The sequence below is a fragment of the Megalops cyprinoides genome, chromosome 8 (assembly GCF_013368585.1).
Source record: "Megalops cyprinoides isolate fMegCyp1 chromosome 8, fMegCyp1.pri, whole genome shotgun sequence".
NCBI classification, from domain to species: Eukaryota; Metazoa; Chordata; class Actinopteri; order Elopiformes; family Megalopidae; genus Megalops; species Megalops cyprinoides.
The window spans coordinates 39,496,650-39,515,344 of NC_050590.1; the positions used below are offsets into that span (position 1 = coordinate 39,496,650).

The window sequence follows — 18,695 nt, forward strand, 5'->3', positions numbered from 1 at the left end:
CATAAAGTATACCCCCACAGCCCCCGCGAGGCGGGGGGCCCCCGCAGCACAAACAGGCCCAGCCCCCGCCTGTCAACAACTATTATGATATGAATTTTTTTTTTTTTTTTTTTTAAATTACAATCACATAGGGTGCACATCATGATTGTCTTTATTTTCACAGCTAATATTGGCGTTAATATGAAACAAATATTTTAAAAAATCTTTGCTGTTCCATAGTTTTCTTTGTTATATACGTCAGAGACTTTTGGTCCAATTGATACATTACGGCAAATTCGAATCAGTAGGCTACAACACAGTGACACACTGACAGTCTGAAAACAGTTAACGGAAGCTGTCAATCAAGGTTCAAAGAGGTCGAGTGGGTGTGATTGCGTTGAAAGTGACCAATCATAAGAGGGCCAGTGACTCCCTTGGTTTCCGCCCCCAAATTGTCAAAACTCAGGTCAATTCGTGCGAGCAGAGTTATCCCGCGTGAGCGCGTATGCCCTCCAGCGCTCGCCAAGCAGAAACACTCTCACGCGTGGTGGCTGCTTTGTGCGCGAGAATGTTTTATACGCTCGCGAGCATGTTTCCTGCACTCGCGAGAATATTTTCTGCGCTCGCGATTTTGACATACATCTGACGCCATAAAAGGGGCCCACTCAGGGTTAGCTGCGGGGGGGCCTCACGTGTTTGCATTACGGTGCTGCACCCGTCTGTATTTTATCCTGGTGCTGAGCCTGTAATGGTCTAATAGTCATGCTACACCATTCTCATTGTTACTGTTATACCAAACATATAGCACATCTTTGAATAGGTATGTAAAATGCATAACATAATTACACTTGGTGTGTGGCTTGATGTAAGTGTAGTGACTCGTCAGTGTCCACACAAACATGAGGCTAATTTACTTGTGGTACATCACAGTATTTGCACTATAGTTTAATTTTGAACCAGCTGTCAATGCAAAGTGGTAAGGTTAAACATCAGAAATCTCAGCCATTTTATCAAAATTTCTGCTGAGATTTTACACACCAGCTGTGGCCATGACAAATGACAAACGATTGACCATGGTTGCAGTAGTTTTCATGAAAAAGACACAAATAGTTTGGTATTTGAGAGCAAAGTTTGCACTGATAAAAATGCAGCACAGTTTACCAAACATTTAAAATTTCAAATGATTTGTAAGGTGAATAGTAACAGTATCTTTTCTTAACTGAATAACAGAGGCTGTAGATTTCATGAAAATGACTGCAGTGTTGACTTTGTTCCTCTGTTGAATTTAATGCCGTTCGTATATCAACACGCTAACATTTTGTAGCTTGAGGCCCCAAAGTATCAACCAAATGTCTGGATGTAGCCACCCTTTATGTCAGATGCTGACCCTCAGCTTCCCACACCATCTTGCTGGGCTGCAGCACCCCACACCCCTGGTGGCACCTAATTGCCCTGCCTACACCACTGCTTTTTCCCAGCGAGCCCATAATTAAGCTTCCCATGTGCCCAGGCAATGCTGCAAGGGCCAAATGGTCACCCCCATGAATCCTGAGCCAGCAGAACCCTCCGATATACTGTAGATAACTACTTAACTAACAAAGTAAGCAGTCTTGATTCATAAATACATAAGTGGAAAGAAGATTCACATATTATAATTCCTAACACTTATCCTTAGATAAGGTTGACTGGCTAAAACACATTTGTCCAATTACTCAAGCAAACAAGCTCTTACTTGATGATAATGTATCACTCCGCATTTGCATCTAAATGTAAGACATGTATTCTCTGCTTGAAATAACACCAAACAGAAAGAAGAGAAATCATACACTTAGGCTACAAGTTTTGGAATGGCTGGCAAGTGTGTAACTGTGAGTCCCTCCAATTGCTGTCTTGCTTTTCACCTGTTTTGTTCAAAAGTTGTTTGGAGACTACAGCACAATACAAATAACACCAAGTTTTATTTCTGCTCTAGGGAGATTGGCTCAAGCCAGTTTGCAGATTTTTACTGCAAACTAGTTACCTCCACTTATGCTAAGTAAGGTCAACCTTGTTGTAGGCCTACTTTAATTGAAACTTGAAGCATTGTTGTTAATTTTCAAGTTTAATGCTGGCAAAGCCACAAAAGACAGGAAATTCATGAAGTAACCTCTTTATGAAACTCGGCCTATGCACTGATATGGCTTTTCAGCACAATGATTTTATGCATGCTGTGATACAGGAAATAATCTTGTAAGTGTTTGGTTACTATATGTTATTAGACATATGTTGCTACATAAAGTTTACCAATTATGTGTGTTGTCACTTTTAAGTAAGTAACTGCTGTAGCCACTACATAGAAACATACTAGGCCAGTTTTCCAGACTCAGGCCTAATCTGGGTCTGGGAAATTGTCACACTGAGTTATTCTTGAAACTTTACCAGCATGGTCAATTGACAACTTTGACATCATCTTAAAATACAGACTTCGGAATTTCATCAACTTGATAGGGGCTATTGACTCTCTTGTGCATCATTCATCATCCCAAGAATGGTTCATTCATGCATGACAACTACTGCTATTTCATTTTCATTTAGAAAAGGAAGGTGGCAAATTTGCCGTGGTGGATAAGCCTCAAGTAACCCCCAAACTTCATGTATGCTTCTTAACTTGAAAGTCCTTGTTCAATTAATTCTGTCTTAAGTCAGAAAACATATCTGTACCTTTATACCTATTTACATTGCAGAGAGAGGGTGAACTAGAACTTCCAGCATAGTACAACAAGCATGACAGTGCCACATCATGGTCATGAGTAGGGCTGCAACTAACAAATAGTTGAATAATCTACTGATTATTGGAACCAATAATCGACTATTTGGATTATGAATCGCACAAATACTCAATAGCTCTTATTTATCATATCGGCTTTTAAATTTAGCTTGAGGTTGTTTTAGGCATATGCTAACTAACAATAAAGAAAATAAAGATGAGAACTTCATTCAAAAATACATCTTTTAATGAATTCTTACTAGGACTAATTCAGTGAGGGCAGTTGCTTGCTGTGGAGCTAAAGTCTGCTTCCTTTGAAGAAAGCCATCCATGGTACCATTACGAGATCCAACAAACCCATAACTCGTTCGAATTAATTCGAATGCAACCCACATTGAGCACGCATGCACAGACACGAGTTCTTTCGCGATTTAGAAAGTATCTAATTCTCCGGTGTTCTCTAAACTTGTGCACTCTGCAACAACGCTCTCTCCAGCCATGAATGTCACCATGACAACAATGCGACGTTTAAGCCAGGGGTGGTCAAAGTACGGCCTGTGGGCCAAATGCGGCCCGGGGGCAGATTGTAAATGGCCTGTGGCCTCTCTCCCAAAATATACTGCTAGTGGCCCGCCACGGTGCCAGCGCTACAGTACCATATTAGGCTATGTGGTGAAGACGTGAAATGTGCTATTCAAGTGGCCCACCATACGATGGCAGCACTAACAGTTTGTAGACCTGCAAAATATTGAAGAAATTAAACTTGTCCCTTAATAACAAACTGATTGGTAATTCAGTCAGTAGCCTAACAGTCATCCGCTATGGCTGCAAAGAAGCGCAAAGTTGATAGCGAGGGCCGCCGCTTTCAAGAGAGATGGAAAACGTACTTTTTCATTGAAAGCCAAAATAATTGCATGTATCATTTGCCAAGAGACTGTCACTGTTATGAAAGAATTCAATGTGAAGAGATGTTACGAAACTAAGCATAGTTTGTACCAGAAACTGTCCAGCTGTGAAAGAACTAACAAAGTGAAGCAATTGGAAGCTAGCTTGGCCACTCAGCAACAACTCTTCTCATGGGCAAAAGATTCAAAGGAAAAAGGTACCAGAGCTAGCTACAAAGTGGCAATGCTAATTGTGAAGCACGCTAAACCTTTTGCTGAGGGCGAGTTTGTGAAAGACAGTGTAATGAAGATGGTGGATGACATCTGTCCTGAGAAAAAGCAGGAGTTTTCTAATGTTTGCCTGGCTTGAAATACCATGGCACGGAGAATAGAAGACTTATCTACAGACATCAAGAGACAAGTGAGTGAGAGGGGGCACGGTTTGACTTTTTTTCACTAGCCTGTGATAAGAGTACTGACCAAGCCAATACAGCTCAGCTACTTATTCTTTTGAGGGGAGTTGATGATGACATGAACATTACTGAAGAATTACTTGACCTTCAGAGTCTGAAGGGCCATACTAGGGGGAAGGATTTGTTTCAGTCCGTGTCTAAAGTTGTCAATGCCATAAAACTGCCATGGGCGAAAATGAGCAGAATTACTACTGATGGTGCACCTTCTATGCTAGGTGAAAGAAGTGGATTAGCTGCACTGATACAGAACGGAGTCCATGAGCATGGGGGCGATGCCATTAAAATTCACTGCATCATCCATCAAGTACTGTGCGTGAAATTTCTGAAATTTGAGCACGTTGTGAAGCCAGTGAAGCCATATGGGCAATGTTAAAACCATTAACCTCAAACGTGCAAAAACTTATTAAACACCTGTGCATAGCAACAGTAGCAACAGTATCCTGCAAACACATCTATAGTTGGTGAATCATCAGCCGAATTTGTATTTTGAAATGTGTTGTATTGCAATGATGTCTTATTAGGCCTGTTTTATATTCATATTTCATTTATACCAGTCCAGATTTAACTTTGCTTAAAACTAAAGACATTATAAATAAATAAAATGTCTGACTTAGACTTGTTTAAGTCTAGTAGGCACCTACATACACTACTATATGTTAATGGATTTGAATAAAACTTTTTTGAATAAAAATTTGTATTTTGAAGATTTTACATAATGAATATTTTGAATATAATACAATATAAATACCATTAAAATGTGTTGTTTTCATTGCTATCTAATTTTACTGTTTCGTAATTCATTAGAAACTGCACAGTGCATTTTGAATTTTACTAAGAAGCCAGTGTAAGATGTGCAGGCAAGGCTTGCTATGTTACTGATTACAGCCCATTTAATTGTTGATTTATTACACTGAAAATAAAAGCTTTTAGAATGCATATGTAAAATTAAAAACAAGGAGCTGGCCCTTGGGTATTTTCACAAGATCTAATCTGGCCCCCGTTGAAAAAAGTTTGGCCACCCCTGGTTTAAGCAGGGAATTTCTAAATAGCAGACGGGCTCTGGTTTAACATTGTAAAGTCAGGGCACATTTGGAATGTGAACAGGATCGTTGTGAATAATAGGTTATTATTTGCTACACTGTATGTTCAGCATCATTAATAATTTATTGATCAAGGGAAAATGTATTTCAAAATAGAAAACGTTACAGCTCATAACGTGAAGTAACATGGCTTTTAACATTAACATTGGCTATGCTAGCTAGCTAACTAACTTAACGAGAGGAGTCTTCATCATCCAGAGAGCCAGTGTGCCACCTCGTCAGATGCTTGAGCCTAACTGATGTGATCCCATGCCAGGCAAGGTCAGGTTTGCAAATGGTGCAGTTCACAACCTTCTTGGCAGAGTTAACCCTTTCGCGCGTGTGGCCACAACGTTGTGATTAGTTGTTTAGCGCATATGCTAAAACCGGTGTGATTAGAAAACTAGATTGGAAAATTTCTAGCTAATTTTAGCTTTGAGGAAACAGTGAGTTAACATTAAAAATATAGCAAATGCTAACTGAAAACTATGAGAAGCTTAATAACGCTAATGAAAACACAATGAGCCATGTAACGTAACACGTGCACTACATAGCATAAAAAATAAGTTACGTGCGAAAGGGTTAAGAGTGAAATGCTGCCACACTTTGGTCGTGATGGTGTTGCCATCTCTATTGTTCACTCCAGTAAAACACCGTAGCTTAGTCTACATGTATGGTTAGTTTTATTTTGCTTGCTAGTAATCAAGCTAATGTGGGGATCCACAGAGTTATTTTTAGGTATAGATCTACAGAACTAACCAATCAAAGATCATTTTGGAGGTAGCCAGCTTGTTAAGGAAGTCAGCTAGCTAATTAAATGATGGTTTAAAGGATTTATTATGACTGGGTGTGTAACTAACAGATATCCAGCTAACTGTTTCTATTATGGATATATTTGTTAAATGGGACAGTCGCATCATTGATGGCATGTTCGAGTTCCGTGCTCGGGCGGGGTTAGCGATCACACTAGATGCGTACCATGCCCGAGTCCAACTGAACCATGCCTGAGCACACCTCTTCAAGAGGGCCTGGGCACGGTTCAGTGTACTGTGCCCGGGCACAGTACGGAGCGATCACATTAGTCAAATGAACTGGGCTTTGGGGGTCAAACGTGCTCGGGCACGGTATGGATCGCCTAGTGTGAGTATACCCTTAATGCTGGTGCTTCAATCAATGCCGCCTTCAGTTTTTCAAAAGCTGTCTGATGGGCCCCAATCTAAAGACTCATTCTTTTTCTTTTTTCCTGAGAGGAGAGAATTCAAAGGTTTAGAAATCTCTGAATGATCTCTACCTTGTGTGGGTCTGGGGTGCGCCCCCCTTTGCTGATCTTGATACCCAGATAAGGCACCTTAGATTTAAGAAGCTGGGCTTTCTTTGGGTTAAGTCCTGCCTCTCCCAGAAACTGAAGTAACTCAGTGAGCAAAGTAATGTGTTCCTCTTTGGTGGAGGTCTGTAACAGCAAATCATCTACATACTGTATGAGACACTCAGGCCTAGAGAAAGGTTCCAGTATTTTAGCCATACACTGATGAAACAGAGTTGGGGAGAGAGCAAAACCTTGTGGCAAAGCATTCCATGTGTACTGCATATTTTTGAATTTAAAGGCAAATTTGTACTGACACTCAGGGTGTAAAGTGATTGACCAAAAGCCATTGGACACATCTAAGGCAGAATAGAAGTTAGCTTCTGGCAGGAGTGATGCTACCACATTGGGGTAGAGGCTACAACCAGAGCACATGTAGGTGTACATTTGTTTAACTCCCTATAGTCTATGCAGATCCTCCATGAGTTGTCTGGTTTGCAGGCCATACTGGGGCTAGTGATGGAGAAAGGCAAGGCCTAATCACACCCTGTTCCAGGAGAGAGTCAATTGTGCGTTGTATATATGCATTTGCCTCTTTTGGATAATTGTACTGTCTCAGAGAGGGTGGGTCATGGCCCTGAACATTCACTTCCATTACACTAGGATCAACAAGGCCACAATCATGTTTTGTCTTAGCAAAAACTCCATGTTGGTTCAACAACTCTGACAGCTCTGAATCTTCCACAGATAACAATGTATCTAAATCATAGTCCTCTGCCTTTTTGATTGCATGCACAGCGTGCATATCAGAAATCCCAACACAGTCATTGTTATTGTCAGTCGTACGCCAAACACAATTATTGCCATAATCAATAATGTAGCCTCGTTTCTAAATTATATCTGAGCCCAAAATGTCACGACCATCACCAGTACAACTTAGCCAAGCTCTTTCCTGAAAACTGTTATGACCAATTATAAAATTTAAGATGTTTGACCGACAAGCAAGAGAGATGGTTCCATCAAAACCTTCCAATGTAATAATGCTTTCGCTTTTCTTAGGGAGTGAGTCAAAATGAACAATGGAAAGGGAAGTACCGGTATCAACTAATCAATCTTTGCATCGGCCCCCAACAGCCACTTTAACAACTGTTCTACCCCACCTGTCACAGGTCAATGGTGCTACATGAGACACAGGGCCTGTGATCCCTATGCAGAATTACCTGGTTTAAGTTCGTTGACAGTTGCCTGCAGTTCACCATTCTCAACAGTCAGCTTATCTGGAGCCATTTGCATGTCCTGGACCTGTTTGCTCAATTCCCTGTAGGGAGATGGCTTACTCTGATTTAATTTGCATTCTCTTGCTTTATGGCTTTCCTGATTTCAAGAGTAACATACCACTGTCCCTCCTCCATTGAGAGGTGGGGGCCTTTCCCCCTAAGCTGTCTGACATCATCTGGAACATACCCCTCATTTTCCCAAGAGACATTTTTATGCTCCCTGAGTTTCTAGCCGGCTTCCCCCCAATTGCTGCTACTGTCTGTTTTTTCTTGATAGTGTTGTTTTGAGTGACATGAAAGAATTGGGTCAATTTAACCATGATGTCCTTGTAGGGTGTGTTTGAGTTAATGTACAAGGCCAGGGCATTACGTGTATTGGGATCACACTGTGAAATTAAGGTAGATTTGAACATGGGGTCTTGCTGAGTCAGATCTGGTATGCCACTATGTGAGGTGAATTCTTCCCACAGCCACGCTGCATATGGTGCTAGGTGTTCTCCTGGTTGCATAGTTACTTCCCTAATCCTTACCCAATTAATATTTTCAGTCCCCAAAATCTCAAGCAAAGCTTCATTCCTTTCCTGTCTGTTTGCTGTTTTCTGGTGGACTTTATGAGGAAGTGCATGGACTATGCCATGTGACAGACACGTAATCAACATCACACGAGCATCAGCATCACTCAGTGCATGCAACTCTACTGCTCTGTCAATGGTAGCGAGAAATTCAAGCGGATCTTGTTTAGACAGTTCAAAAGTACCAATACTCTTCGCTAATGATTCTACTTCTGGCTTCACTCTGTTAGTCCTTTCACAGCTGGACAGTTTCTGGTACAAACTATGCTTAGTTTCGTAATATCTCTTCACATTGAATTCTTTCATAACAGCGACAGTCTCTTGGCAAATGAGGCAGATGCAATTATTTCAGCTTTCATAAAAAAGTGCGGCCCTCACTATCAACTTAGCGCTTCTTTGCAGTCATAGCGAATGACTAGAAGGCTACTGACTGAATAACCAATCAGTTTGTTATTAAGGGACAAGTTTAATTTCTTCAATATTTTTCTGGTCTACAAACTGTTAGTGCAGCCATCGTGTGGTGGCCACTTGAATAGCACATTTCACATCTTCACTTCATATCCTAGTATTTTACTGTAGTGCTGGCACCGTGGCGGGCCACTAGCAGTATATTTTGGGAGAGAGGCCACAGGCCTTTTACAATCTGCCCCCGGGCCGCATTTGGCCCACGAGCCGTACTTTGGCCACCCCAAGTTTAATGGAAAGCAGTGCATTTTCATTTCATGAGCAACTAAGGGAAAATGATGAAATTGTAATTGTCACATGACCTAGGTGTCTATATAGCTAGAAATCTTCCTGACCTAAACATTTCTACACCTTTCAAAATAAGTCCACTAACAACACTTCATGTTTGATCTATATGGGTTTCTATGTATGATGTAAATTTTTGGATAATACCATCCATTTAGACATTAGATATTAAGGTACATATTAAGCCTACTGCTGGTTTATATGTAATTTTGGATGAAATTTTGGATGAAAGTTTTATATCTTAATATAGTAGTAGTGAGTGGCTCAGGCAGTAACAATACACATAATTGGTACATTTTGTGTAGCAACTAAAGTGCATTCAGTAACCAAATGCTTGCATGGTTATTTCTTTTATTCCACTGAGGACTACATATTTTGCTGTTTGACACAGTCTGCAGCAATCTGGCCAGTAGTGAGTACTTTTTGTGTGAAGTAACCCAATTTTGCTAAAGCATCATAGCATGTATCATGCATCAAATCAATGTGCTGAAATCCCTGCATACTGAATGGATTTCTATCATTATGCAGTAGAAATTGCCAAGTGATGAAACATACCGGGCTGGGTTCATGCATAGAGAAAAAATCAGATGGCCACAGTGTAGGTCACTGTGTATGTGATTGGATATGTGTGCCCCCCGTGGTTACTGGTGTTGGGGGCGTGTCTTTCAGGGACACCATGGATAGTGTGAAGCAGAGTGCCGCACTTTGCCTGCTGCGGCTTAACAGAACCTCTCCAGACCTGGTGCCCGTGTGGCGAGTGGACCTCACGTGGTCGTACACCTGCTCAACGACCAGCATCTGGTATGGCCTCTGCAGCCTTTCTCTTAACTAAATAGGCAACTGATGAATTATGTTTTTCTTTTGAAACTGGTAAAGAAGTGAAGGTAAGAAGCTAACTATGACTGATTAGATAATCCGTATTCCAAGAGAATCAAGACCAAATAACAGGAAATGGAAGGAAAGGTGTAGAGAATGAGAGAGCAACATAATAAAAACAAGCAACTAACGTAAGTGGATAAAAAGTGCTACTCATAGAGTTACGCAGATGCAAACATGCACCATCTGCTGCACCTGCTGCACAATCCTATATATACCAGTCACAAAGTCTGTATTACTATTACAAACTGCCTGCCATCTGTGCCAGTCACTCTGTCTCTATTATTGTATTACAAACTGAAACAAAACCTTTTCCTGCAGGGTGTGGTGACAGCAGCAACCAGTCTGATCACCACACTGGCACAGAAAAACCCTGATGAGTTCAAGACCTCTGTGTCATTGGCTGTGGCCCGACTCAGCAGAGTGAGTATTGTCTAACAATATAATCAGTCTTCTGTACCTTTCCAGGTTTCACCTGCATCTCCAGAAGCATTTCTACATATTTGCAAACCATTATCAGGCCCGAACACTAGCCAGTAACTTCATTCTGCAATGTTAGGATGCCTGGGTGTCCCTGCCCTGCATAGTACCACATCCAAGTGGTGTAATCTGGTAGTTCTGGCCCCAGTGTGGAGGGACATGCTTGCCACAGCGGGCAGAGTGGCTGAAATTCATTGAAGTATACAGTGAATTCAATGAATCACTCAGAAGTAGTAAAGAAGCATAAAGCTGGCAGCACACAGTTTTCTGACTAGAGAGAATCACAGCATCTTGAATGACTGCTGGGTATGGGCAATGAACCCTCCATACGTTCAGCCATTTCATTTAATGGTGAGAGATTTTCGACTGATTTTATTTTTATACCTGTGAAAGCACTGTGTTCTCTTTTCTCTCAGATTGTGACCTCTGCCTCCACAGACCTACAGGACTACACCTATTACTTTGTCCCCGCCCCCTGGCTGTCCGTTAAGCTGCTGCGCCTCCTGCAGTGCTATCCACCCCCAGGTAACAGTACAGGCAGAAATTGATTCTACCCCCAGGTAATAGTACAGGTAGAAATGGATTTCATTACTGCAGAATGGTGGGAGTTGTGATGTGGGTTGGGTGAGCTGAGTGCACTGCAGCATGACTTTGGGTTTAGTGACTCTTCCGGCCTCCATCTCAGGACATTAGCTGAGTTGTTGGGGAATGATAATCACCCCCCCCCTCTTCCCTGCTTTTTTGGCTTAGAGGATGCTGCAATCCGTGGCCGCTTGGCCGAGTGTCTGGAGACTATTCTCAACAAGGCCCAGGAGCCGCCAAAATCCAAGAAGGTTCAGCACTCAAATGCCAAGAACGCAGTACTCTTTGAAGCCATTAGCCTGATAATCCACCATGACAGGTCAGTCCTACTGGCACACACAGGTTCATGACACAGACAGGCATCCATGCTGCTCAAAACAGTGCATTTTTGTGCTTACACAGACAATGTACACCAACAGTAGATTAGCTGAAAGGAAAAATGTGTCAGAATAATGAAATGCACGTGAGAGCATTTCACAGGCCATGTTGGCACAACAAGAACAAGCTAGCAACTGTGAATTGCTACATCATACATTGAATTTCTAATATCTGTGATAAGCAGCATAAAGCAGTGTTTTGATGTTTTGACTGTGATAAATGACAAAACTGAACTAGCTAACTTAACTGGGTCAATTACAATAGCTCAGCCAAGAACCTTTACTGAGCAGAAGCCATGCTTAGAGAGAAAAGAGTTTTAAGTTTCAAGTCAGAATACATCCTCTTATTTCGAGCATATTATGTCAGAAGTACTTTTAATAATAACAGGCGTACACCTTGGAAGCACTTAAGTGGGATTGTTTAAGTAGAAATTGCACTTTTGAGCCTAGTGGCTGATAGAATAATATTATCGATGAATTGTTGAAGGAATAACCCAGCTGAAGCTTTTATTAAACAGCTGAAGCAAAGTAAATTGAATTGTTGTCTATGAGCTTCAGTAAAGCCTGTTGATTCTTATTTGAAATATTCAGCAATGTAATTGCAGTTGCTCTTGATTAATGTCACGAACTGTACCATGTCAAGTCCTTGAATTTGATGTTTAAGAAGATATAGGAACCCTGTATACTTTCTTGATACGAAACATTGAACTAGCCTGATAGATAGGGTTGGGGATAGGGTTTGGGTTAAGAATAGGGTTAGGGGGAAAGAGGGATATGGTTTGGAATCGGGCTAGGGATAGCAGTTAGGCTAGTGGTTAGGGATAAGGGATAACGGTTAAGGATAGAGTAGGAATCAGGCTAGGGATAGTGGTTAGGCTAGTGGTTAGGGATAGGGGATAGAGTAGAAATAGGGTTAGGGGCAAGGGGTTAGACATGGGTTTAGGGATATGGCCTAAGGTTTAGGAACAAGGGCCACAGTTAGGGGGATAGGTTGATGTTAGAGTTTGGAGTAAGATTAAAATTAGGCAGGTAGTTATCATACTCTTTAACACTTGGGGATCAGATAGAGATTTGTTCCATTCCTGTTGGATGGCCTGCCTTTCTGCAGTGAACCCACCCTGCTTGTGCGAGCCTGCAACCAGCTGGGACAGTTCCTGCAGCACAGAGAGACCAACCTGCGCTACCTGGCCCTGGAGAGTATGTGCACACTGGCCAGCTCCGAATTCTCCCACGAGGCTGTCAAGACACACATAGAGACTGTCATCAATGCTCTGAAGGTGCCTTTTTTCACCTGTATACAGCATTGCCCGTCCATAGTCTAAAACAACCTTACTATGGCTATAATTATGAGATTCACAATTCACAGTATAATTAAAGTGGCTTGATTTTCTTTTGACTTTCTTTGATAAGCTGATTTAAAAGTGTATTTTGTGCGATGTAGAGGGAACTTTGGGAAAGTTTATTGTACTGGCTCTATGCAAAGGGATTTTCGTGAAGAAGGGAGGAGGTGAACAGACTATTGTACCTGTTGCATGTCTACTCTGAATGTGAAATGGGCAAGCACTGTACTAAGTGTGTATGCATGTGTGTGTGTATTTGTGTGCATGTGTGTATGTGCGTGTGCCTGTGTTTCCTGCAGACGGAGCGGGATGTGAGTGTGAGGCAGAGAGCCGTGGATCTGTTGTATGCCATGTGTGACCGCAGCAATGCGCAGCAGATTGTGGCTGAGATGCTCAACTACCTAGAGACTGCAGACTACTCCATTCGAGAGGAAATGGTGAGTCCTACTGTAGATGCTAGTGTATACCATGTTAAATGTGAATGTAAATTTTTTTTTTCTTTTAGGACAGCTATTGATTGACATAGACGAAACAAAAAGTGCCTCACGCTGCTCTGTGCAGCATTTGCACAGCAGCTGTGGGGTCTTGACACTGGAGATCTGGTCTAGACCGTAGTGATTGCATGTATGGGGGGCATGTTTCAGGTGCTGAAAGTGGCCATCCTGGCTGAGAAGTATGCAGTGGACTACACCTGGTATGTAGACACCATCCTCAACCTCATCCGCATCGCTGGAGACTATGTGAGTGAGGAAGTGTGGTACCGTGTAATCCAAATTGTCATCAACCGTGATGATGTCCAAGGGTATGCTGCCAAAACTGTGTTTGAGGTGAGTAGTTGATCTCCACTGGCCCCTTTTCAGCTCTCTCACTGTTTACTTTATGGCGCATATAAGGAAATACCATCACTACTGCTATTGCGTTCTACAGGGTAGTACTTTTCATGTGCTTTGCAGGAATGGAATAATAGTCACAAGAATATTCTATTCTGTTGAGGGTCATTTCTTTTCAAAATATCAGATGATGTCAGTTTAGACCTGTGTGCAAATCATGGGTCACAGGTCACAGAGCAGAACTCAGGTGCAGTTGACTCCAGACCTTCTTCCTCTCTTCTTAGAGAGCTTTATTCCTCTGAGCCTCAGAACCTGGGCTGTCCCCAAGTCTCATCATACCCATTTCTAGCTATAAAAAGGAGCTTAAAAGACTTATTTTTGCTCTTTTCTCTGTGTAATATGAAAAAGTATCAGAAATTCAGAAATAACTGATCTCATGAATAACAATGTAAAATTAATACAAAACATGTTAAGAAGATAGCCACTGCTTCTCCCAAAAACATGGGAGTCCATTTTACAAATAGGCCAAATCATTTATTTAAAAAAACAACTGCAGAACAAAACCAGCATTGAGCACACAGCCAGCCAGCTGAAAATAGTCATTAATTGTCTCATTGTCTGTGTAACTGTGACTGTCAGACTAGCCCTGGGTTAATGAACCCCACAACATCTGTGTTCTATAGACTCCTGATTTTGCAGATGTGACTCATTAACCAATTGCTGGTCAGACAGTCACCCAGTTATACAGACTATGAGATAATTAACCTATTTGGATGCAGCTGATTGAAATGAGTTTAGTTATGGATGAAGCTGAAAATTGAAAGACAACCTCTTGTACCGAAAGTGGCGAAGAACATCCAAATGAATTTACCTCATTCTTCGATAAAGAATGAGCTGTTTGTTTTGCTGTGTACAGAAGGTTTGTCATGTTCACTTTACCAAATGTCTTATTGTGAAATGTAAAATTGGTTCCTCGGTGGCAGTGCAAAGTATGCCCCTATTTCTGTGTCCCCAGTGGTTCCCTCGTTTACTTCAATATGAGCTTACCTCATACCTCATTTGTTTTCCTGTGCACAGATGGGTTGTCACTTTTAGTCAACAGAGAGCATAACATCGGCTCTGCAATAGTGGTGCAAAATCTGCCTGTATTTTTGGATGAATAATCTCTGCCTATTATTAGCTACAGTATATTCAGATACGTGTCTCTCTCAGCTCAGCACAGTCAACAATACCACACAAACACAAAAACAAGTATGGAAAGCCATTTTCCTTTTCATCAGTAACTGAAACATGAACTGATATATTATTACATCTATTTGATTGCAATTACACTATACTTATGAAGTGTTGTTTTTATTGGTTTAATATCATTATTTATGTAAGCATATTTATTGTTGCAATCTGTAATTGTTTAGCATTTTTTTATGTTTTTTTTTATTTTTTTATGTAAATAGATTATTGTTTTCTGTGTGTTAAAGAAGTAAAAGACAACACTTTTTTCAAACTTTCAAATGTCTGAGTGTAGCATTGCCTGGCACTCAACTGATACTTTTTCACATTACAATGCAGTGGAATTGCCCTCTGGTATGGTTTTTATAGTTTTTTGTGTGTATAAAATCCAGGCAATCTAAGCTACCAGCCTCTTTAGTGATAACTGATTGCTGAATAGCATGCATTAATTGTACACATGGTAATTTTTGTATTCTACTATTGACATGTACTGTGTAGTACAAGGCCAAGCAATTGCTTTTATGATAATTAGCAGTGTTTGGAAATATAACAGGAATGTTAACAGTAATGTTCACCCTGCCAATTTTTGCTTTGACCCTTAACATATTCATGTTATGATCCACATTATTATGTTAGTTATGATAGCCTACAAAAATTCCGAGATACAAATTAACATTAATAAATTTGTATTCTCTCTTTCGTTGTTTTATTTACCTATTAAAAGCAAATTGCAAACCAAATTTGAGGAAGCAGCAATATGAGGGATTTTTGCGATTGCATGTGTTGGTAGTGCATGGGTTTTCCGCTACATTTGGACAAAATCAGCAGCCAAAGCTTCACCAGTTGGTGATTTTATTGGTCATTACTAGACATACAAAAATGTCAGGCCACAAAGTAAGCTACCCATTTGAGAAATCTCATTTCAAAACCCATTTGAAAAAACATAATACAATAGCAACTAATTTACTGAAATGAGGTAGCTGCCAATGAGGCACCATTAACATGGTTTTCTTATATAAACTACCTAGTCGCTTAAACAGTCAAAATGAAAGGGTGCAATTTAAAAATGCACCGGTGACTTCTAGAGGCCACTGCTTCTGTTAGTTCACTGACATGATAACAGTGGAGAGTATCCAGAATGCGCTAAAGAAAAGCATCCTTCCCTTCTGTCTGCAAGTATATACAGTACTGCGTTGCCATCATGTGGAGTGAAATTCACTTGCTCACTTGGTTTGGGATTGGCAGACTGCCTAATCCTCAGTACATTTTTATCTGCTTTTATGGAAAATGGTTTGGCTGTCCTCAACCTGCTTCTGGGGAAAAGTGCTGGCCAGAGTGTGAGGGTGAGAGCTGCAGTGGCAGGGATATGGACAGAGAAAAGAAAACACTGAACAGGTCATTGAAGACTTTTTATGCTCAGTAGGTGATGCTTACCCTGGATTTTATATCACTCTTTGTATTTTCTGCTATCCAAATATCAAAATCTATAGATTTTTTTTCTAATAGAGCTTTCAAACCTTTACTATAGAATCACAGTGACCCTTCTTCACCTGACCTGAGTATGGTATGGTTTAACTGGTCCTTTCTGTGCCTGTCACAGTGGAGTAGTGTGTTTCTTCTTTGGGTTTTGCATGAGTATGTTTGAATTCTCTTTCACACCTGCAACTTGGAGTGTGCCCGAGCCATGGTTTCACTCACTCAGCCTGTCTCATGCTGTCCTCTCCCACCCCACAGTCTCTGCAGGCTCCTGCCTGCCATGAAAACCTGGTGAAGGTGGGAGGCTACATCCTGGGGGAGTTTGGCAACTTGATTGCCGGAGACACACGGTCTAGGTAAGCCCTGCTCTAAGACCCAGTGAGTCCCACTTAGTAAATGACAACACATCAGCACTGCAATACAACAGCTTGTTTGTTCACACCCATCAGTGCAGTATGGTATCGAGGTTTTATGTAGTGCTTATAAAGGCTTCATGTCACTCTTATCTAGCACTTTCAGTTTTATGTTATGCCCATCTCTGCCTTGCAGCCCCCTGATCCAGTTCAACCTCCTGCACTCTAAGTTCCACCTGTGTAGTGTGCCCACCCGTGCCCTGCTGCTCTCCACCTACATCAAGTTCATCAACCTGTTTCCTGAGATCAAGGGCACCATTCAGGATGTGCTGCGCAGCGACAGCCAGCTAAAGAACGCTGATGTGGAGCTGCAGCAGCGGGCTGTGGAGTACCTGCGCCTCAGTTGCATTGCAAGCACTGACATCCTGGTACTGACAGGGGAGACCAGGGGAGACCCTTGTTCTGAGTGGGGTAGAGGGTGGGACCAGCAGGGCAAGAGAGTTGCATAGAGATGCGAAGCTTGAGTTGGGTGGAAAGGGAGTACATACAACCAGAACCAACATCACAACTAAAGTCTGGATTACAGAGAAAAAGCGAATGCAAGCCATGGCAAGAGGGAAGAACTCTAGGCTGCCCATCATTGTGACCTTCAACCTCTCATTCCCTAGGCGACAGTCTTAGAGGAGATGCCCCCGTTCCCTGAACGTGAGTCCTCCATTCTGGCCAAGCTGAAGAGGAAGAAGGGGCCTGGCATGCTCCCCGATATTGAGGACAGCCGCAAGGAAAGAGCTGCTGACACCAACGGGGGTGTGGAGCCTGCAGGCTCCAGCACAAGTGCCAAGGTATGATGGTCCGCCATGCATTCTCAGCCCGCCCACCACACCTATGCACCACGGCTCCCACCATAGTTTGGAAGTCACAGTGGTGTGAGAACATTCAGTCCTCATTTGGGCTCTGAGAGATCCTTCACATGATTGGGTTTTATTCTGCATGATCTCCTTACCCTTCATTGCATTGATGTCACTGCACCAGTCTCATTGATTTCACTGGTCTCATTGCACACTGCTCTCACCAGTCTCACTTATTTCATTGCACTGATTTCATTAACTTACATTATTGTCTTTTAGAAGATGCTCTTGTCCAGAGCCACTTACATGTTATAATTCTTACATGTTATTCATTTATATAGATGAATATTTACTGAGGTAGTTGTGGGTTAAGTACCCTGCCCAAGGGTACAGCAGCAGTGCCCCAGCAGGTAACTGAACCGGTAATCTTTTGGTTACAAGCCCTGCTCCTTACCAGCATGGGTACACTGCCACCCGTAGCTCACTGCACGAAGATTTCGCTTAGTTCACTGCACGCTGAACTCACTGATTTCACTTGGCTCACTTCACACTGTTATCCCTGATTTCACTGATGTCATAATTCACCTCACTGGTTTCACTGTAGATTGTTCTCACTGCTTTCTCCATCCCTGGGCTGTGGCTGTCAGATCTCTCCTCCATCCTTCATCAGTGATCTCCTGGCTCCGCCGCTGCCCCCCACCCCCCGACCACGCCCTCCCTCTTCCTCCCCTCTGCACACCCCCCTCACGCCTTTGCCCCCTGAGGCCACCATGGTCCCCAAGACGCCATCTATATGCCCTCGTCTCCAGGTTCTTATTCTACTGTGTGCTTCCTATACTGTGCTTTCCTACAGCACCTACCCTAAAAATTAAGTCCCTCCCCACCTTACTCTACTGGTAATCTCATCTTTCAGGAGAAATAAGGAAGGACGTTCTGTGTGAAATCAGCTTGATTTTGTCATGACACTCTATATATCATCAAGAGTTACAGATGTGCACCTTTTGTAAATTCACCATGAGTATTCTATCTGTGAATAAAAAGAAGGAAAAGGCGAAAAATAAGTTGATGCATATGAAAAAAGGGTGGGGCACTTCCTGCAAATTATGTAGAGGCAAGAACTGTAATAGAAAACCACCTTTTCACTTTTTACAGGGTCAAGTCAGCAACGTTCTTGGATTTATTCTACCTTCTCTGAGTTAGTTGTAGTTGTACTGTCGCTGGGTAAGATGTACATGCTGGC

General features: G+C 41.9%; 1 protein-coding gene across 1 annotated transcript in view; it reads left to right on the forward strand.

Moving 5' to 3' along the window:
• LOC118781581 (AP-2 complex subunit alpha-2-like) overlaps positions 1–18,695 on the forward strand; it is a 56,571-nt gene that overhangs the window by 24,561 nt on the left and 13,315 nt on the right. Inside the window, 13 exon segments of the mRNA XM_036534544.1 lie at positions 9,733–9,814; positions 9,816–9,833; positions 9,835–9,864; positions 10,261–10,362; positions 10,836–10,944; positions 11,170–11,320; positions 12,487–12,655; positions 13,018–13,155; positions 13,363–13,545; positions 16,513–16,610; positions 16,804–17,035; positions 17,276–17,449; positions 18,103–18,264. Of these exon segments, the coding sequence (XP_036390437.1) occupies positions 9,733–9,814; positions 9,816–9,833; positions 9,835–9,864; positions 10,261–10,362; positions 10,836–10,944; positions 11,170–11,320; positions 12,487–12,655; positions 13,018–13,155; positions 13,363–13,545; positions 16,513–16,610; positions 16,804–17,035; positions 17,276–17,449; positions 18,103–18,264 (1,648 nt within the window).